This window comes from Alligator sinensis, unplaced genomic scaffold, assembly GCF_000455745.1.
Source record: "Alligator sinensis unplaced genomic scaffold, ASM45574v1 scaffold607_1, whole genome shotgun sequence".
Lineage (NCBI taxonomy): Eukaryota > Metazoa > Chordata > Crocodylia > Alligatoridae > Alligator > Alligator sinensis.
In genome coordinates, this window is record NW_005841935.1 from 1,759,720 (window position 1) to 1,781,609 (window position 21,890).

At 46.1% G+C, this 21,890-nt stretch overlaps 1 protein-coding gene across 1 annotated transcript in view; it reads left to right on the forward strand.

Moving 5' to 3' along the window:
* Positions 1 to 1,691: 1,691 nt before the first annotated feature.
* The window catches only part of LOC102369974 (S-adenosylmethionine synthase-like), a 43,828-nt gene continuing 23,629 nt past the window's right edge, over positions 1,692 to 21,890 (forward strand). Inside the window, exons 1-3 of the mRNA XM_006019670.3 lie at positions 1,692 to 1,821; positions 12,372 to 12,449; positions 19,037 to 19,159. Coding sequence (XP_006019732.1) covers positions 1,749 to 1,821; positions 12,372 to 12,449; positions 19,037 to 19,159 — 274 coding nt within the window. The 5' untranslated portion in view covers positions 1,692 to 1,748. The remainder of the gene's footprint in view (positions 1,822 to 12,371; positions 12,450 to 19,036; positions 19,160 to 21,890) is intronic.

Sequence of the window (21,890 nt, forward strand, 5' to 3'; positions counted from 1 at the left end):
CAATTCAATAGGCTGGCCTCAGCAGTGATAGGATTAAGTCCCCTTCCTTCAGTCCCTTTCAGGTGCTCCGCGGCTTCAGCATGAACTAAGAGATTCGTGTTCACGGAGAGGGTGGTTCAGGTGATCAATTTGATCCGGCCTACACTTGCGATTCTTCCTTCGTTGTTCTGCAAATGAAGTCACCTCCAAATTGGGGCAGTAAGTTACAGTTTTTATTGAGTGAGCTGCCATCTATGGGCTCCTCCTACTCAACCTGTCATTACCCCCAAATTTGGGCTCGGATCTTACTCAACAGATTCTTTTGAAATTACCTTTGGGAAACTTCCATATCACTGCAAATGCCCTTTTCTTACCAATCTGGTCAAAAGGCCTTAGGGTTTGATCTCTCGGAACTCAGGATATTTGCTCTCTTTGTAAAAGACTTCTAAAGATAACATTCAAATTAAGACTTTAAACAAAGTCAGGACCTTTTGCACGTAGTCCAAAAACAATGACTTACATAAGGAGATAAATCTTATCTTCTTCCTGAAACTGGCTAATGGGCAACCTTTACAAACATTCAAACTATTTCATTCAATATGACACAGCGTAGCAAGGTACTTTTTCCTGCAGCCTTTTCCCTACTAACTACCCCAGCTACAGCCCTTCTGGGCTTACTCAGTTCCCATTCAAGGGAGTTCTTTCCACTAGTACATCCTGAAACAGATTGCCTGGAGCCCAATTTGTTCTCTTGGCTCTTCCCCTTCTGGCTACATCCTTCTTGGCCTTTGTGCCAGGGGTTTTCTATTATATTACATAATTAACCTTGCTGCTTTGCTGTCTGGAACTTACAGCCTTCCAGCAGTCTGTACCCCTGCAGCTTACAGCCTTGCAATTTGTACTCACCCTCTTTTAAGTCAAGGGCTTGGGGGCCCTGCTACAGTATGCCAAATTGTTGTATAATTGTAAACAGGAAGAGGAGTAATCTGTATTGATCAGGAGTGGGGAAAAACGATGGTCTACAAAGTCTAAATTTTCAGAGAGAGCCTAAACTTTCAGGATGCTGTCTTTAGTCATTTTGAGGGATAGCTTAGAACCAGCTAGATGTCTTTTCCAGGGACAGTAAAGAACTCATTATAGTGTCAGCTGTTAACTATAAAGTTCTCATTCAGTTATAGACTCAATTACAGTATTTCAGAAGAGGGATGTCCCTTACCATCTGTATATATTTATTCATGTCAGAATATGTTTCTGCAAGTTGCATCATTGAAGCAAAATAGAGCATTCAGATATTATATTGCTTAAAGAAAATGTGATGTTTCCCCCACATGCTTTCATGATAAAAGTCTGCATGATGTTTTGTGAAAATTCCCAAATGAATCTGTCTTAAATGCAGTAAAACTATCATAGGAAGTGGTGGAAGGGACCTCAGGAGGTCACCTAGTCCAAGACAAGAATGGAACTTGGCAAAGAGGTTTGTAAAAGCTCCAAGCATTGGTTTAGCCTTGTTCCCTTTCACTTTAGTGGGAACAAAGTATGAGTACAAAAGACTTAGAAATCCACTTGTGTTATCGGATGCAGTGCAGCATATATTTTAGTGAAAGCAATCTTAATCCGTTGAACTTCTGAGTAATAAACTTGCAGAATGGTTACATCAGCAACTTGTATAGATAAATTAACCTTTGACCTCTCTTTTCTCTCTGCGCTTGCTCTGAAATCTAGCTGCTGGCGTTTCTGCTTGTCTGTTGGCTTTCTAAAACTACTAAAATATGTCAAACAGTATTTTTAAAAAAGAAAAAAGATTTTTGTTTACCTCAGAGTCTGTTGCAGAAGGGCATTCTGGTAAGTAAAAATATTGATTGAATCTTTCCTTTTAACAGCTAGTTTTAAAGAAGAATGTCTACTACAGTTTGATAAAAACTCTTGTCTTTGCAGTGTGTATATTTTGGGTGGGCTCCAGATTAATTGGTTTCTCATTTGAAAGTGTCACTTTTAGTTTAATATTCAGTTTAAATTAGAAAATATGTTGGATCAAAACAGGACAGAAGCTAACTTTAGACTTTTGCAAGAAAAAAATGGCATTTTGGGGTCTTCTCTAAAGATGGGAAGTTACTGATGGTACTGAGTATATGTTTCATCCTATACTGAAAATACTCACAGTAGGTCTCCAATGCATGTGATTTTTTTAAACATTTAGTGCTCTGTTGATCTGCGATTCCCATCAGAGCTATATTCCAGGCACTTCTGCAACATTTTCACATGCCTGTAATGTTGATTCTTTTTTAAAACAAGTCTGGACTTGCCTTGAGATTAGGAGCGTAATCAGAACCTCTTACACAATCTGGAATTGAAAAGCAAAGTATTAACATAGTATTTCATGTTCATTAAAGTTCAACTTTTTTCACAGGGATTTATGAAACATTTATTTTGAAGCGTTGTAACTAACTGCTAAAAACTAGATCACTAGTAGAAGAAATGTTTCTTGGGCTTTCTAGGGAAGTTTGAGTCTAAAAAGAGTTTTAGACCCTTAAAATTTATAGCAAAGCAGCTTAAAGACATTCCAAGGTAATAACTGAATGTATTCTGTCCACTTTTATGATAGAATGCAAAACTGTCCAGAATGCAAAGGGCACAGCTGAACACACATGTAGCTAAGGCGGGGCAGGATCTCTAATGGGAGTGTACAAGTGTAAAACTGCTCCCTGCAGGCTTCTTTTTTTTTGGCTCTCTTCACTTTTAAAAAGGGAGGAGACTATCTGAGGTATATAGTGGTCTTACTGGGTGCGTCCAGACGAGTGTGCCATGTGTGTTTTTCTCAGGGACAAACAGCAGCTACACATTTGTGCTGCTCCTTGTTGTCCCTGGGGAAAACCCCTGCATACAAATTGCCCCAGGTGGGGTAGGGGAGGTTTGTTTGTTTTTTTACATCAAGTTCCTGATATAGATTTTGTTCACCTGTTGAATCATAAATCCCAGCTTTGCTCCCTTGAAAAAAAAAAATCCACTGTTGCTGTACAAAACCTGTTGCTGATATTGAATAGACTCAAGCCTCACGTAGAGGTCATGCTGGCAAAAGAGCAAGCTGGGTTCAAAGCAGGGAGAAATACCGCAGAGCAAATCTTCAACATCCGAGTGTAATGATTTATGTCCTGCAGTGAATGACCACAGCTATGAATGAGGAAGAGAACAGACTTTTAATGATACCACAGCACAGGGTTCCTCTAGCACAGACCATGTGTTTGTCTCCATCTTAATTTCTCCTTACTCATCAGGGATCATATTCAAATTCCTCATGTGATAAGACGTTCCCTTATAAGGGACTATCTCCAAAGTCTAACCCTTATCACTACATCTTCTCTTTAAAAATAAAGAAATAAATAACCATCAAAATATAACAACAAAAACTCCACAACAACAATACAAGACAAAACCACCACCACACCAAACAATCCATAACCTACAGAGGAGAGGTTACCAGCACTTCACTCTGGAGTGAGTCTTTACCACTCACTTTCCTATTCTTCAGGTCCCTTTAACTTATTCACAGAACTGTATGAGCCTTTCTGGCCATTTCACCTGCCTCCTGGATCTCCGTATTATCAGCTCCTCATTGGAGATTTGAGGGCTCTCTGTTGCATCATTAGTATCTTCACCTTCTGAGGATGATGAGGAGGAGGAAGAATTAGGAACAGTTAACTGAGGCTGATGCAAGCCTTTATCTCCTGCCGATGTCCGAGAGCTAAGTGGAAGCACTAGTAGGTCTCATCACTTACGTCGAAGCATGCCCCCTTGGTCTGTCTGAACTAGATAGGACCGTGGGTGCTCTAGCTGTTTCACTGTACCCTGCTGGTCCCATGTTCTCGACAAGTAATTCCTCAGACAAACTCTATCACTTAGCTTTAGTAGTGAGAGCTCACAAGCTCTTGTACCAAAGTAGTATGTCTGTTTCTTCTTCTGATCTTCTTTCATTCTCTTTATGGCTCCCTTGTTAGGACTTTCCAATAAGGTGTTAGTAATGGACAGATTCGACTGTATCCGCCAGCCCATTAACAACTGTGCTGGAGACCAGCCATTGTCCAGAGGTGCGCTACGACAAGCCAGTAGTGCTTTATATAAATCCCCTCCACTGTCCAATGCGTTTGTCATTAGGTTTCTTACTGTCTGAAGAGATTGCTCTGCAAGCCCATTCGATTGGGGAAAATTGGGACTTGACATGGTGACAAAAATCCCAGTCCATGGCAAATTGCTTAAACTCTGCACTGGAGAACTATGGCCCGTTATCACAGAATATTTCATCTGGTATTTCATGCCTTGCAAATATGGCCTTTAAGCAAGCTATCACTGAGCGACTGCTGGTACACTGCAATGTATAGATTTCTGGATACAAAGAGTAATAACCAGTAACTATTAAATACACCTTGGAGTTCCACGTAAAGAGATCAGTACCCACCTTTTCAGAGGCCCTGTGTGGAACAGGGTGAGGCTTCAGTGGTTCTGCCTGCTGACGGTCTGAATTTCAAGAAGGTGGAACAGTTTTCCTGATTGATCCTTGGCCAATATATCACCTTTCTTGTTTGCTTCTTGCATTTCTCAATACCTAAGTGTCCCTCATGGATCTTCTGTAGCATTCCTCTTTGAAAGGTCTGTGGTATTATGACTTTGCTGCCCTTGAAAATAACTCCTTCAATGACTGAAAGTTCATGTTGGCAATTCCAGTAGTCCCACACACGCAAGTCACAGGTACTCCTGTCCTCTGCCCAACCCAAAATTATTATTTCTTTCAGGATCCCCAATGAGTGATCCTTTTCAGTTTCTTCTTTTATTTGTTGTAGCCTCCTGTGCACAATTGGAAGTGAACTAACAATCAAGCCAATCCAGGCTTGCATCTCTGTCTCGGAGGTCTTGTCTGCTTGTCCAGTAGAGGCTATTGCCCTGGACAGTGCAACTGCTGCAAACAGAAACTTGCCAGGTGTGTAGTTCACAACTAGGTCATACTTCTGCAGCTTAATCATCATTCTTTGAATACTTAAGGTGCAGTTGTTCAGAGGTGTTGCTAAACAGTGCTATCAAGGGCTTCTGGTCTGTTTCTACATTTACTTTCTGGCCATAAATATATTGATTGTGAATCTCTTGCATGCAAACAAAATTCCTAACAACTCTTTCTCAATCTGTATACCTGCTTTCTGTCTCAGTGATTTAGACACATAAGCAACAGGTTGCCATCGGTTGTCAAAATTCTGCAGTAGCACAGCACCTAATCCCAACTGTAAAGCATCTGTTGATATCTGTATTGGTTTCCCAGGGGTATAGAATTTTAATACAGGTTCTTCTATTAATTGTTGCTTCAACACCTTCCATGCTTCCTCCTGTTCTGGATTCCAGCACCATTCATTTTTACTCTCAAGAAGTATCCTTAGAGGTGTTGCTGTTGTAGACAGGTTTGGTATGAACCTTCCAACATAATTTACCATTCCCAAAAAACGTTGCAAGTCTTCTTTTGCCTGGGAGTGTGGCATCATTTCAATAGCCTGAATTTTTTTCTTGTCTGATTTCACCCCTTCTCTAGAAATAACGTCTCCCACAAATGTCAATTCTGTAGCTCCAAAAACACATTTCTGCCTATTGAGTTTCAAATTTACAGCCCTAGTTGTGTCCAACACCTCTCAGAGCCTATGTCATGCTCTTCCTTGGTGGAGCCCCAGATGATGATATCATCCATAGAGGTGTTTACACATAGAATATGCTTATAAATCATATGTATAGTTTTGTGACACACCTCTGGAGCTGAAACTATACCGAAAAGTAAACGCGGAAATTGATACCTTCCATATGGAGTATTGAATGTACATAATTTAGAATTTTCTTCTCTTAACTTCAGCTGCCAGGATCCCGAAGAAGAATCTAATTTACTGAAGAACTTTGAATTTGCAAACTGAGCCATAATCTCTTCTCTGGTGCGCAACTTAAAATGTTCTCTCTTTATGGCCTTATTTAGATCCCTTGGATCCAAGCTGTCCATTATTCTTCTCCACAATAACTAGGGAGTTCACCCACTCTTGACTCTTCAAACAAATCTTGAAACAAATCTTTATATTCCAAAATTAGGTCCTCATAACCCAAGCCAGAGTGTTCTAATGCAAGCACCCGTTTAACCAAATTGAGCTTTTCACAAGCTGCTAGGCCCAAAATAGGTGTCACCTCCTTAGGTACTACAATGAATGCAAAATTGTACACCACATTTTTATGTCTGAGGCAGGCTAGGCACTTTCTCTTGACTGGTATCTTTGCTCCTGAATTAGGCAGTTATGTTTACTTTTGTAGGCCTGTTTTGGTTTACTTTTCAGCCTCGTATAATCTTGCTCCAGTAAAATGTTCACCTGAGCTGCTGTATCCAGTTTGAATGGAATCTTTATCTCATGCACTTCCAGTGGCAGGATCCAGTCCTCAGTAGCTCTGCTTGATTCTACTGTATCTATATAATATTCTCCTCTGGAGTATCTTCAGCCATATGTACCTGGACTTTAGGGGCTTGCACTTTGCAACATTTGGCAAAATGATTATTCTTCCCACAATTAAAACAGAGTTTCCCTAATTGCAGCACATTGTTTGGAGCCATGCTGCATTCCACACCAGCTGCATGCTTGCTTGTACTCCATCTGCCCCTGAGTAGTAGGGGCGACCTCCATTTGAAGTGGCCTTTTCTGTCTGTCTTTACGGCATATTGCATGGACGACGCCTGCAGCTGCATTCAGTTTTTTGGCCTGAGCCTTCACAGTTTCAGCTGCTCTACAAATCTGTATAGTCGTTTTCTAGGGATAGGTCTCCTTCCTGTAGCAGCTTCTCTCTTAATCCATTGTCTATAATGCCACAAATGATTCTATCCTTGATCAGAGAATCAGTTACGTCCCCAAAAACAAAGGTCTTGCTCAGCCTTTTTAACTCTGTGATATAATGCTCTATGCTTTCATCTGGTTTTTGCATGCACATAAAAAATTATGTCTTTCAAAAGTCTCATTGCATTTTGGCACACAATATTCTTCAAATTTATTCAATATCTTATTTAACTTCATGTTTTGGCCTGAAGCAAATGTAAAGTTGTACACCTCAAGCGCTTCTTCCCCTACCACATGCAGGAAAATGGATGATTTAACCTTATCAGTTTTCTCTTCTGCTCCTATAGCAGCTAAATACAACACAAAACTTTATCTAAATTTTTTCCAATTCTCAGCTATATTGCCTGACAACAAAAGGCAAGAAGGGGCTTGTAATGCATCCATGGTTAACTGTCTCTATGAGCTGGTTACACTTCTGCCTTGCAGGGAAGGTACTGCACTTGCAGATGTCTTTGTTCCTTGCTGAGTGCTGCAGATCCATCCAGTCTTCCCCATTCACCACTTCCAACACCATGTAATGATTTAGGTCCCACAGTGAATAACCACAACTATGAACAAGAAAGAGAACAGACCTTTAATGATACCAGAGCATGGGGTTCCTTTACCACAGGCCATGTGGCTGCCTCCGTTTGATTTCTCTTTAGTCTTCAGGGATCATGTTCAAAGTCCTCCTGTGATAAAACATTCCCTTGCAAGGGACTGTCTCCAACGTCTAACCCTTATCACTACACCAAGTACTATGTGAAAAATACCATGATCATTGATCACCAAAAAGAACTTCATCATAACTTCAAAGACTTCAAGAAAGCTTTTGAAGCTTTCTTCTCTCCCCTCCCTGTCTGCTCCTTTCTCTCCCCACCCCTCACTTCCTTTCCTCTGCCTGTCTTCCCCTTTCTCTCTAGAACCTGTCCGGACTGTAGCTGGCCAGGGGCCCCAAAGCTTAGCCGTGGACCCAGTCAGTGGTGTCAGCGGTGGGCGCAGCCAGCAGTTCTGGAGCCCCAATGTGGAACCTGATGGCAGTGTCCACAGCTGACACTGCCACCCACCCCATGTGGCAGAAGCTCCTGCCTGGTTCTACAGCTGACACTGCCAGCAGGTTCTGTGTCAAGGCTCCAGGAGCTTCCATTGCGCTAGAAGGGTGGCAGCTCAGCTGTGGATGCCACCAGCAGGTTCTGTGTTGGGGCTTCTGTCCACAGCTGATGCTGCCACCCACCTGCCAGCCAGCTGCAGCGGAAGCCCCGCCCAGGTCCACAGCTGATGCTGCCATATTAAGGGCTGATGCTGTTGGGTGGAAGCATTCTTGCCCACCTGCCCAGTACCACACGGTAGCCGATGTTGCCAGCTGCCTGCAGGCCAGATCCAGTGAGCTGGCAACCATCTGCCCATGGGCTGGATCGAATCTGCTAGCAGGCCAGATCTGGCTCAGGGGCTGTATACTGCCCCCCACACTCCTGCCCCGGATTATGGAGATGCCCAGCCCTTTGACATTTCCCCTTACTGGGGAATAATTTTACTGGCTGATATTACCTATTACTAATATTACTGACTGATATTACTTAGTTCATTAGGCCTGGTAAGATAAAAGACCTTGAACTAAAAAAGTAATGACCCTGATCTGAGGGACAACAGGGACCATCTGTGAAATGGAGACCTGCTGGAGTCCCACATGGAAGATAGGTAATACTGTGTCTGTTGCCCCAAGGATTCCTTTTATCAGAGACCCCCAAGGATTGACATGGCCCCTTGTCCGATTTGGTATCAAGTGAACTTTATTTAGTAACCCCTAAGGTCATTACAAGTATTCTTCCTTGTAATAGGACCTGGCGAGCAGTTCCTTAGACGTTACAGCAGCGACCCTTGGTGATACTGGTCTCAGATCCTCTGCTGGGTGTGTGGGATGTTAGTTTCTGGATTCCTTGTTGTTCGAACGGGAATTCCAAGGTTGCTCCTGTCTCCCCAGGATGGCAACACAAACACACACTGTCTCTTTGTTTGTCCGCTACTTTTGTAACTTTCTCATCTCAAACTGTCCAGTCCTCAAGTTTCTTACCTCATCTTTTTAGATAAGGTACTCCAATCTTACTACGTTTCTAGTTTTCTTTCCTTTTAGGGAAGCTACTGTACCTGGTTAGCCCACTGTACCAATCACAGCACTCAGTTTTCCCAGTGCCTTATAAGGCATTCTGTATAAATTTAATTGCTTGGCTCTGGGAAGGCCTAAAGTTATGCTAAGAGCCTCAGCATAACTCAGTTTGTCCATTACAGTGTCAGATTAGCATATATGAAACAGTGTTTATAGTTCTATTTTCTCTGTCATATTTTGTACAAAATAAACAGTGCTATGCTTAGGTGTTGATTTACAGTCAGACGTGCTGGGATAATCAGTTAATTGCAAAGGTACTTCAGTCTAAAACAGCAGTCTGGAGTTAGAAGAACACAATTTTCCATCCTGAGAAAGGTAGTTGGTAGAGGACAGAGACGTGAAAACATTGATAGTGAGAGAGTACAGCTTCTGTGCCGCCGCCGCCGCCACCCCCACTGCTGCTGGTCACTGTCTCCAGCCAGGCTGCAGCCCCACATCCCACTATCAGTGCAGAACTTGCACCACTACCACCCACACTGCTACCGGGCCCTGGCTCTGGCCAGGCTGCGGCCCTATGCCCTACACCCTGCTGTTGGTGCAGAAATCTCAGGGGGCACATGCCCCCTGCCACAGTTGCCTATGCCTGGGAGTGATCCCTCGTAAAGGCCACAAAAGGATTGGAGATGCAGTTAATCCTAGACCTGTGGTAAGTAAAAGCTCCAGGTGGGTTAGTATCCCAGGGCCTTTGTACACGCCACAAAATTGGCCTTTAAAGTGGCTTAAGTGCCCTTTTGCACTGCTTTAATGGTGCTGCTGTTTACACTATCAGGGGTGTATTGTGCTTTAATGGTGCTGCTGTTTACCTGTCAGTGGCATATTGTGTATTAAATGACTTTGGGATGTAGCAAAATAAAAAACACATCCAAGGTGTTTTAGTTTGCTACCTAATGAAATGCAACAGCCATGGAGGGAAGCACTGGGCCCCATGCAGCTCAGGGGCTGTACAGGCAGGCTCCACTGAAGGAAAAAAAAAAAAAGGCAAGCCTGATTTCCACCCCCTTCCCCTCCCCTCACCAGAGCCTGCCTGAGCTGCACAGGGGCGCAGTGCTTCCCTCTGCAGCTGTGGTGCCCCCTGGGACAGCCTGGGATGGGAGCCTGCGAATGGGTGCTGCCTGGGGGTGCCGCCAGCTCAGGGAAAGCTCGCTGCAGCTCAGGGAAATCTCGCCCCATTGGCAGCTTGTCCTCCCCACTCATCCCACCGCTGGAGAGGCAGGCAAGGATTGGGCCCAACCCTTGTGTACACGCCATGGAGGTTTACTTTGGTTTAATTCTCCCTAAACTGACGTGGTGTTTTTAAAAACCTACCACTTCAATTTAGGGAGAATTAAACTGAAGTAAACCCCTGTGGTGTGTACAAGCAGCCCCAGTGTATCAAGTTCTGCAGCCAATTAAAAACAATTACTGCCCCAGAGAATTTAGCAGTTTCATTACCAATACATTAAATAACATTTTTCATTGGGCACTGTAACAGGGTTTCCTCCCCGGCCAGGTCTCCACCTCCAGTCTTCCCCTGTCTCTGGGCAGTCTGCCTGCTCCACTCTCCTGTGATACCTTGATGAAAATAAAGTTCAGCTGTTACTTGAGCAGGAGACTACATTTTGTACTCCCGGATGGCTAGGGCCATAAGTGCACGCTCCAACCAGCCCTGTACATGCCCCACTGTGTGTTACCTCTCTAGCCTAGGTCCAGAGCAAACTGGGTACACAGTTGTAGCTCTACCATACTACCCCGGAGGGCCACTCTCACTCTACCCCTCTCTCACTGGGGTCCCATTCACTCTGCCAGCTCTCACCCTCTTTCATGCTGCCCGCTCTCCTGGGCCACATTCATACCACCCAGACTCTGGCTTTGGGCTTGTCTCTCCACACCTCAGTCAGCCCCAGCACAGTCTGTTGCGGATCTCCCACTGTCCTCACCTGAACATTTGCTGAGTGACTCTACAACTGTTAGCCTACTTCGCTCCAGGCCCCTTGCCAGGCCTCCATGTTGCGCACTGGGCCTCTTCCCTATTCACTATGCCCCTCTCTCAAGGCCTCTACTCACTCGCCCACTCACAAGGTCTCTCTGTTATCCCTCTCTCTCAGGGTCTCTACTTGTGCCCCCAGGCTTTACCCTGCTGCCTGGGCATGGCTCCAGGTACCTCCTCTGGCCTGGACTCTGCCTCAGGGCTCCTAATGAGTCTGGGCTCCCCCTGTTCTGCTGGAACACCACCAGGGATGTGGGACTGGGGTTAGAAGGTGCCCCTTCCCACCTTTCACAGGGGAGGTAACTGGCCTGGCATTTTCTGGGGGCTCCCATGCTACTAGGATCTCCACCAGGCCACCCTTCCCTGGCAGGGTACAGTTTCACATCATGCCCAGGACCATAGGAGCCTGCACCTCCCCACAGCCCCTTCACTTACCTCCAGGTCCCCGAGCAAGAGCTCAGTCGGCTGATGTTGCTGCCTCCCTTGCTAGCAGCCAACTGCCCTCTCTATATAGCTGCCTGCATTTAAAAATAGCCGCTGCAATCAGCCACCTGGTGGCTGCCTGCTCCAGTCCTTGAAGTGGCTGGCACCAAAGGTGCACTGCCACAGGTACAAAATTTTGTAGCTTGCCTTTCACTGAAACTAATTCTCCAAGCCATTTGAAGAGATTTTTTTCCTTTTTGATGACTGCATCATAACTTGGGAGACATCAGGTATTTGGAAATGACTCTGATACACCAAGAAGGTGGTGCAGTCCCCAACCTTGGAAGTCTTCAAGACACCTTGCTGGGATCATTTGATCTCACCAGTATTCCTGCCCAGAGCAGGGGGGTGGACTTGATGATCTTTCAAGGTCCCTTTCAGCCCTTAATTTCTAGGATTCTATGATCTGATTTGTCTGCTGTTTTGCATTTTAGGTGGGAGATGGAAGCAGTCAAGGACAGAAGCGACCCAAGCAGGGTGCGGGGCCCGGGGTAAATCAGCCCATGCGGGGTCCTGCCCCGCCTCTGACCCCATGGGCCCAGGACCGGAAGAAGCTGTCGCTGCCATCAGCAGCAGCAGTGTTGCCAGTGGTGGTGTGGAGGAGGAAGTGGAAGTAGAGAGTGGATGGATGCAGAGCTGCTGCTTCGCCTAGCTCCGCACTGCCACTGCTTCGCCCGGCTCCATGGGGACCCCCAAACCACAGGGCCTGGGGCGGTCGCCCTGACTCGCACCCCCCTAGGGACGGCCCTGGTCATGGATCCCTTCCAGCATTTTAGTTGTCAAACTTGCATCTAGGGTTCCAGCCTGATGGCATATTGCACTGTCCGCTCCTGTTGATCATATTTATGCTATCAGAAATGACTGTTACAGGGAGAAACTTTGTAATACCATTCTACTTTTTCCCTAGATAAAATATGTGATCAGATCAGTGATGCTGTTCTTGATGCTTATATCAGTATTGATCCAGATGCGAAGGTTGCTTGTGGTAAGTACTGCTTATATAAATTAGCCAAAGAGAAAAAATATTCTGCATGTGTAAAGTAGCATCCTGCATTCAAGGATTTGTTTATTAGACAGCCAAAGCTAAAAGCACATTCTGGAATAGTATTCAAGTGAAGGCAGCAATAAGAAGAAAGCAAAATATATAGGGAAAGTGTTGCCCCCTGGATTCCTTTTACTAGAGATCCCCAAGGACTGACATGGCCCCTCATCTGATTTGGTATCAAGTGAACTCTATTAGTAACCCCATGGCTTATTGCAAGCTTATTATCCTTGTAATACAACCTGGCAAGCAGTTCCATCAGGCGTTGCAGCAGCGAGCTTTGGTGGTACTGGCCTCAGATCCTCTGCTGGGTGTGTGGGATGTTAGTTTTTGGATTCCTTGTTACTCAAAACAAGAAGTCCAAGATTGCTCCTGTCTTCCCAGGGTGGCAACACAGAACACACACTGTCTCTTTGTTTGTCCACTACTTTTGTAACTTTCTCATCTCAAATTGTCCAATCCTCAAGTTTCTTACCTCATCTTTTTAGATAAGGTATTCCAATCCTGTTCTGTTTTTGGTTTCCTTTCCTTCTAGGGAAACTACAGTACCTGGTAGCCCACCATACCAGTCACAGCACTCACTTTTCCTAGTGCCTTAGGAAATTGCACTCTGTACGATTTAATTGCTTAGTTCTGGGAAGGCCTAAAGTTATGCTAAGAGCCTGAGCATAACTTAGTTTGCCCATCACAGAAAGGAAAACTGATAGCAGTCAATACAAATTAGAAGTTCTGAAATGTAGCAAATAGAAAAGATAATCTAATGACATAAGGGAGAAATCATGGCTGGAAAAACTAAGGTTGATGATGACTTTACAAACACTTAAGTAAAAAAGAGGATGCTATTCATGATACTGACTAATTTCTAGATAGAAATAGTAAAACTCTTAGCAAGAAACAAAAGGCAAAAGTTTTCAATAACTATTTCTGTTTTGCATTTGAAGAAAAGCAGGATGATGTATTTGTATCATATTAGAATCTTGATGCACTTTCAAGACCATTTCACGGGTTTCATAGTTTTCATAGACATTAGGGCTGGAAGGGATCTCGTAAGATTATTGGTTCCAGCCCCCTGCCCAAGGGGCAGGAAGTCAGCTAGGGTCAAAGTGTCCCAGTAAGATAAGCATCCAAATGTTTCTTAAACGTGTCCAGAGTAGCTGCTTGCACCAGCTTTGCGGGGAGTCTGTTCCAGGCCTTGGGGGCTTGGACAGTAAAGAAGTTTTTCCTCATGTCCTGCATAAAACGGTCTTGCAGGAGTTTGTGACTGTTGTACCTTATCATCCCTTGGGGTGCTCTGGTGAACAGATGTTTCCCCAGATCCTGATGCACAGCCCTTATGTACTTATAGGCTTCCACCAAGTCACCCCGGAGCCTGCGCTTCTCCAGGCTGAAGAGTCCCATGGCTCTCAGCCGCTCCTGATAAGTCCTGTTCTCTTGCCCTCTGATCATGCACATGGCTCTCCTCTGGACTCTTTCAAGCTTTTCCACATTCTTCCTAAATTGTGGAGCCCAGAATTGAATGTACTACTCCAGCTGCGGCCTCACCAAGGCTGAGTATAGCAGGAGGATGACATCCTGGGTCTTGCTTGAGATGCATCGGTAGATACAAGCCAGAGTTTTGTTCGCTTTACGAGCTATGATATCACACTGGTGGCTTATGTTCATCTTGTGCTCAATCATGACACCTAAGTCTCTTTCAGTCACGGTGCTAGTGAGTGTAGCATTGCTGAGCCTATAAGTTTGATGTGTGGTTTTTTTCCCCCTGAGGTGGAGCACCTTCCATTGCTCCATATTGAATGCCATTAGGTTTTCATCCGCTCACCTTGCAAGCCTATCGAGGTCGGCCTGGATCACCAGCCTTTCCTCAAGTGTGGACACTTTTCCCCAAAGTATGGTGTCATCAGCAAACTTAGCCAGTCCGCTTCTGACACCAGTGTCCAGAAAAATGAGTGTACAGATCGTTTATGAAGACCTTAAAGAGTACAGGTCTAAGAACAGAGCCTTGGGGGACACCACTAGTCATTGAGTGCCATGTTGATTTGGTTCCGTCAACTACCACTCTCTGGATCCAGCCTCAGAGCCAGTTCCCCAGCCATCGGACTGTGGAGTAGTCGAGGCCACAGTTGCCCAATTTTTCCATGAGGGACATCATGGGACACCAGGTCAAAGGCTTTTTTAAAGTCCAAATATATGATATCAATCTCTTCCCTTTCGTGCAGGTGATACGTCACCTGGTCATAGTAGGAAATGAGATTGGTCAGGCAAGACCTACCTGCAACAAACCCGTGCTGGCTATCCCTCAGAATGTTGCCTTCTGTTAGCCTGTCAAGAATGGTTTCTTTGATTTTTTTTTTTTTTTTCTCCAAAATCTTCCCAGGGATTGATGTCAAACTGATTGACCTATAGTTTCCTGGGTCTTCTTTCCTCCCTTTCTTGAAGATGGTCACCACACTGGCCCTCTTCCAATCTTCAGGTACTTTGCCTGAGCACCATGAGTTCTTAAATACCCTTGCCAGTGGCTGCGCTATGGTGTCTGCCAGATCCTTTAGCACTCTTGGGTGCAATCTATCTGGACCAGCTGATTTGTGGTGGTCCAGCCTCTCAAGATGCTCCCTCACAAGATCCATGCCAATGGTGGGCATATATTCACCCTCACCCTGGTCATCCCGCATCATGTTAGGCTGGGTGATCCCTTTGGGCTAGTGAAAAACTGATGCAAAGTAATCATTAAGCAGATTGGCTTTTTTCTGGGTGTTGGTAGTCAGCTGCCCCAGCTGGTTTAGCAGGGGTCCAATGTTGCCCTTATTTTCTTTCAACTCCCCACATATCTGAAGAAGGACTTTTTATTGTCCTTGATTCATGTAGCCAGTTGGAGTTTAGTTGCAGCCTTGGATTTCCTAGTTCGCTCCCTGCAGGTATGGACCAGTACAGAATACTCCTCCCTAGTGGTGTTTCCTGTTTTCCATCCTTTATAAGCCTCTCTTTTTAGATGTAGGAGGTCCATGAGTTCCCTGTTGAGCCAAGGGGGTTGTTGAGCCCTTTTACCACCTTTCCTATGGGTTGAGATGGATTCCCTTTGTGCTTCTAGGATCAATTCCTTAAGGAGCAACCACTCATCATGAATTCATGAGGTTAGATGACCATCTTGCTGGGGTCGTTTGACCCCAGTACTTTTTCCTGCCATGGCAGGGGGTCGGACTAGATGATCTGCCCAGGTCCCTTCCGACCCTAGAAACTATGAAACTATGAATTCCCTGTGAAACTATGAATTTTTCCCTGTGAAATCCTGGTCTCTCAGGGCCTCAAGAACAAACCTCCTGAGCTTATGAAAGTCAGCTTTCCTAAAGTCGAGGACTCCTGCATTGCTGGCTGACTTGCCAGCTATGTGATGGATAGTGAAAGTGATCAACCCCATTGTATCCTGAGGAGCATGTTGGACATCATCTACTAAAGATAAAATATTTTAAATCAGCAGGCTTGAAAACTTGTCCCCAAGAGTTCTAAGAGAGTTCACTGTGGAGATACCTGAGATTTTGGTGTTATTTCTTAATAAATCTAAAAAAATGCAGGGAAAACCCAAAACATTAGATGAGTGTTAATGCTGGGACAGTTTTCAAAATGGGCAAGTGGAATGACTCTGGAAAGTATCAGCCTAACATCAGTCTTTGGCAATGTGAGAGCCCGGAGGGCACTCACCAAGGGTGTATCCCCAGCTAGGGACATGGACCACCTCACGCTGCGAAGTCCATGGTACAATGAGAGCTCCCAATCTGCACCAGCTCGGCTTTACCTCCACACCCAGTGAAGCGAATTGGAGCCAATCCACAGTGCGGGCTATATCAGGAGGCCAGGGGTGGACCCGGAGGAGGAGGGACGCCGAAGGAGCAGAGGCGAGGAACCGAGGAGCCAGAAGCGTGGATAAGCCCTTGGTCCGATTTGGAAGAGGTGGTGGCACCCTCACTGCAGGAGTGAAGAGGAGGGTGGAAGAGGCAAGGTACCAGAAGGGGATCCGGGAAAGACCCTGGGAACGGTGGAGGCGAGGGATCAGTCCGAACCGCTCGCCGCGGCATTTTATTTTTTTTCCATACTTTTTCTTCGCTCTCTCCCGGGGACATCCCTTGGCTGGTCAAAGAGATCAGACCAAGGCCAGGCATCTACCCAGGAAGAGAAGGGAAGCGGGTCCCCAAAGAGGCTCCACGGCTGAGACAGGGGGCGGGCAGAAACCAGGAGCAGCGAGGACCATGCCCCGTCCCCAGCTGATTGCTCCGGAGGGAATCCCCAGCTACTTAAGTGGCTTTGCCAGCAATTAAGCCCTCTGCGGTTCGTCTTTAAAGTCCCGGAGAAGAGACCAGGGCGGGAAGGTGGATCGCTGAAGATCCTGGGGTAACGGCCCCAGGCACCAGGGCACCAGACCTTGAAGACGCCCGGGAGAAGAAAAGGGCAAAGGTCAAAGGACTTAAAAAAAAAAAAAAGCGGAATCGGAAAGTTGGCTCCAGGCTGGTCCTTCCTTCACTTCTGGGCTCGGACTTCAGGTGCTAGGCAGCCCCTGTGATTGATCTGGGCATGAGACGGGCAGTCATCACCTCCCTTTTATGAATCTCCTATATCATCAAAGTTGTGGCAGGCGGGAAAAGAAAGGGCACCAGATCTCACCCAGCTCAACCATAGGGGCGCAACCACCCTGAGGGACCAGTGAATGTCAGCAAGACATCGGGGTATACATCCTTACACGGTGACTGCCCAACAGGCAATATAATGGCACATTCTGATATAGGAATCAATAAAAGGACAGGAGTATACTTCATATAAATCAAATGGCTTCATGGAAAACAGGGCTGGTCAAGCAAACGTGATTTCATTATTTCTGATGAATAGCTTGATGAATAAAGGTAAATGTATTGATACAATATATGCAGCTCTTATGTAGCATTTCCCCAGCTAATCTCAAAGTGCTTTTCAGAGGAGATCAGTATACTTGTCCCTGTCTTACAGATGGGAAAACTGAGGCACAAAGAAGGAAGTGGCTCATTCAAGGTCATCTAACAGACTAGTGGCCAGGCCAAAAATGGAACCTATATCTCCCCAGTCTCCTCTGTCTCTGTCTCTGTCTCTCTCCTTCCTTCCCTCCAGAACCCAGCTAGAGCTGTAGTTCACCAGGAGCCCCAGAGCTCAGCTGTGGACCCAGATGGGGACTTCCACTGTGGTGGACAGGCAGCAGTGTGAGCTGTGGGCAGAGCCAGCTGATTCCAGAGCCCTGATGTGGAATCTGCCTCTGCTGGCCACAGCTAACACTGATGCCTGCTCAGTGAGGCAGAAGCTCAGTCTGGGTCCAGAACTGATTCTGCCAGCAGGCTCCAGGTAAGGGCTCCAGGTGGGAGCTTCCACCATGCTTGGAGGACAGCAGTGTCAGCTGCAGATGCCACTGGCAAATTCTATGTTGGGGCTCCTGAACCTGCTGGTTGTGTCTACAGTTGACGCTGCTGCCTGCTCACCTGCTGCAGTGGAAGCCCCGCATAGGTCCACAGATGCTGCTGCTGCATCAAGGGCTGATGCTGCTGGGCAGAAGTCCTGTCTGCCTGCCTGGCACCGCATGGTGGCTGTAGCCTCCAGCTGCCTGCGGGACAGAGCCAGTGAGTTGGTGGCCATCTACCCGTAGGCCGGATCAAATCTGTTGTTAAGCCAGATCCAGGCTGCAGGCCATATTTTACCCACCCCTGCACTAGCCCCTAAGCTCTTGGTCAAAAGGTGAGCACCCTTACCTTGGCACTTCATCAGGACTGCAGAAGTTGGTGTTGTGGACTGAGACCCAAACTAGCTTATGTATCTAAATTGGTCTAGCTGCAGCAGCAAGGAGCCTGGTATGAGCCAAGAGATGGGATAAATTAGCCCCAGCTGGACTCAGGCCTGTTGAGGGTAAGCTGCTTTTGATACCCAAGCTATCTTGTTTAACATTAATTTGGGGATGTCTATGCAACACTTTAGTCTGTAGTATAATCCAGCCCTTACAGTGTCCCTAAACCAAATTAAGATACCCAACATGACTGTAACAGGCAGCTGGAGGGGAATGATGCCACACACAGTCATGTTTGAAAAGACTATAATCTATTTGGCTCCCCAGGAGCCCAAAGGGTGTTATAGCAACTGGTGATAGCTAAAATGTAGGTCCATTCTGATGTGCCCCCTCTTGGCTGGCAATTTATGCCAAAGGTCAGGCAGAGCAGTTGTGCTTGCTCTGCACCTTCAGGAATTCCAGTTCTACACAGGGACTCTCAGGCAGCCAGAATGGTCTCAAGTAGGTGGAGAAGACAGGAGATCCATCTCAAAGTGTCAGAGTGTACAAGAATCTGTGGTTATTAAGAAGACAGGTTTAGAATTAGTCTAAACATCAGACTTAATAATTGACGCAACTCCATAATGTGCTTTGTCTAGTCAGTCTCAATTTCTGTTCCATATTATTTGTAGGACCAAATACACTTTCAAAATGAATATATCTGTAATTTTCATTTTACTTCATTGACACTTTTTTTTTACAGAGTGCGTGGCAAAAACTGGAATGATCTTGCTATGTGGAGAGATCACTTCCAAAGCTGTAGTAGACTATCAGCAAATTGTGCGAGAGACTCTTAAGAGAATAGGCTATGATGACTCTTCCAAAGGTGAGATTAGACTCCTGCATTGTGGGCATGGCATGCATCAACATTTCCAATCACATACAGACAAATTCATTGCAGTAGTAATCTTCAGGAAAATAGCACCATAGATATATCTTGCCTTATAAAAATAAAAAAAATGATAATATAGACATGGATAGGTCACAGCTGTGTACAGGCTGGGCCTTTTAAGATGGCATAACACAAGAGGCTGATTTTTGGAAGTGCTGAACACTTTTCCAAGTGAAAGCAGTGGAACTGGAGCATTGAAAATGACATAATGAGGAAGTTCTGGAAGTCTGCAAGCAAATGACTAATATTATAACAGCATGAGAACTGATTTTGTTTGTACTTGGGTTTGACTAATCCTGAAGTTCATAAGCAAACAAATTATTTTGTGTTCCTAATGCAACAGCCACAATACCCCATATGTATGCAAAATTTATATAATGCAGTAGCCACAATATTTTCTTAAATGCCGCCATCCTACTTTAGCCTTCCATGTATACAGCACAAGTATGTTTTCCTTGCTGTTACCAAATGGCCTTTCTATCTGCATTCCAGGGGAAAATGAATAAGAGCCATTGTCTTCATATATTTTCTTCCAACTTTCATACTTAAATGGTTTTAGACAATGGGGTGTGTCTGTAAATAACTTAAAAATGCCTGTGGTTGGATGAACTATGGAATTAAATCTGACACGGCAGTTGAAAAACGTGAGTTTTTTCTGCTTCCCTGAACAGTTAGAGTAGTGATTTCAACCTTTTTTAGACTCAAGGAACCCCTCCAAAACTTTTCAAAATTTATGGGGAACCCTGTTTTAAAAATTAATATGAATATATTAAGATTATTATTATAGCACAAACATAATTATATAGGTAATAATATTATGGTATGCTATAATTATCTATGTCATGAATTGATTAGATTGCATAGCCAGCATGGTCAAAGTCCGAACCAAACTGAGAAGCAGCTGCAACAGAAATGCGCGCTGCCTGCATTACACTGTGTAGGCAGTTGTACTGTTTCTGCTGCAGATTTTCCCTAATCAGCTCTGACATGCCTCTTGCACCTGGAGATATGTGGTGCAGTTCCACCCCATGGCAACGGCAGCCTGAGATAGAACTTTACCCCATGCATCTCCATTTTCAGGAGACACATTGGAGCTGAACTGGGGAGACCTGCAACAGACATGGTGTGCTTGCCAAAATGACATGCTAAATATTTAATTCCTCTGCTGTATATTGTGGCCCATTGTCTGAATACAAGGTATTGGGTATGCCTACCTGACAAAGTGTGCCTTCAGCTTCCTGATTGCTGTTCTTGGTTGCACTTCCTGGCCCCTGTTCTTTGCCCCGGGCCAGACCCATCTGCACTGCACACCACCACCCGGCTCAGGAGAAGGGAGTGAAGAGCAGTACCAGCCTGAGGGTAGCAGCTCTGGCAGCAGAGGCTGGGTGGAGCAGCCCAGCCTGGCTCAGTGCCGCTGTCTCTGCTGCTGGCCACGACTGTGTGGAAGGGAGCTGACCCCCGCTCCCGGGTCGTCCCAGCCTGCAGAGCCTGGCTTCATCCCCTGGGGCCGCCTTGTCCCCTTCCCCAGTCCAGACTTCTCCAGACTTTCCCTGACCTACCACCCTGCCTTGCCCCCATCCCAGTGAACAGCGGCTTTTGCCTGCAGGAGGCTGTGGATCAAGTTGAGGGGCAGAGCTCCATGTCCTGGCTGCACTGTGGGCAGGTGCGGGGCAAGTGGCTCAGGCCACACGAGCAACCCACTTCTGTCTGTGGCAGGCACCTGGCAGGTACTTTGGCCTCCCCTTGCTCCCACGTCCCATCCTTTGGTGCCATGTGGGGGAGGCGAGGGCTCGAGGAACCAGCTGCACCGGGACCTGGGAGCTGGTCTGTGGCAAGCAGGCATCCCTGTCCTCCCTCTTACCTCTGGGACATTAGCTCTGGCCCTGAGCTGCCCCCACCTGGGACAGCGGTGGGCAGTGGAGTGTGTGTGCAGCTGAGGCGTTTCTGTGGAGCATGCAGCTTGCCCCATACCCCACTCTTGGGAGGCATGGGGGGGCATATGCCCCCCATATTTGTGTGTGGAGCAGGTGTGGGCTGCTTGCTGTGGGCTCGGGGCTCTCATGGTTTCATAGTTTCATAGTAGCTAGGGTCAGCAGGGACCTGAACAGGTCATCTAGCCTGACCCCCTGCCACAGGCAGGGATGAAAGCTGGGTTCACAAGACCCCAGACAGGTGATCATCCAACCTCCTCTTGAATTTGCCCGAGGTAGGGGTGAGGACCACTTCCCTGGGAAGTTGGTTCCAGATTCTGGCCACCCTAACTGTAAAATATTGCCTTTGATCTCTAACCTAAACCTGGTCTCCATCAGCTTATTACCATTGTTCCCTGTCACCCCAGGTGGTGCTGGGGAGAAAAGGGCTCTGCCTATTTGCTGTTGATCTGCCTCCTCTTGCTGAGGCTGAACAGGTTCAGGTCCTTCAGTCTCTCCTCATAGGGCCTGTCCTGCTGCCCTCTCACCAAGCAGGTGGCCCTCCTCTGAACCCTCTCCAGGCTGGCTGCATCCCTTTTGAAGTGCGGCGCTCAGTACTGGACACAGTACTCCAACTGTAGCCTGACCAAAGTCGTGTAGAGGGGGAGTATCACCTCTCTGGATCAGCTTGAGATGCATCTTTGGATGCATGACAAAGTATGGCTGGCCTTGCTGGCTGCGGTCTGGCATAGAAG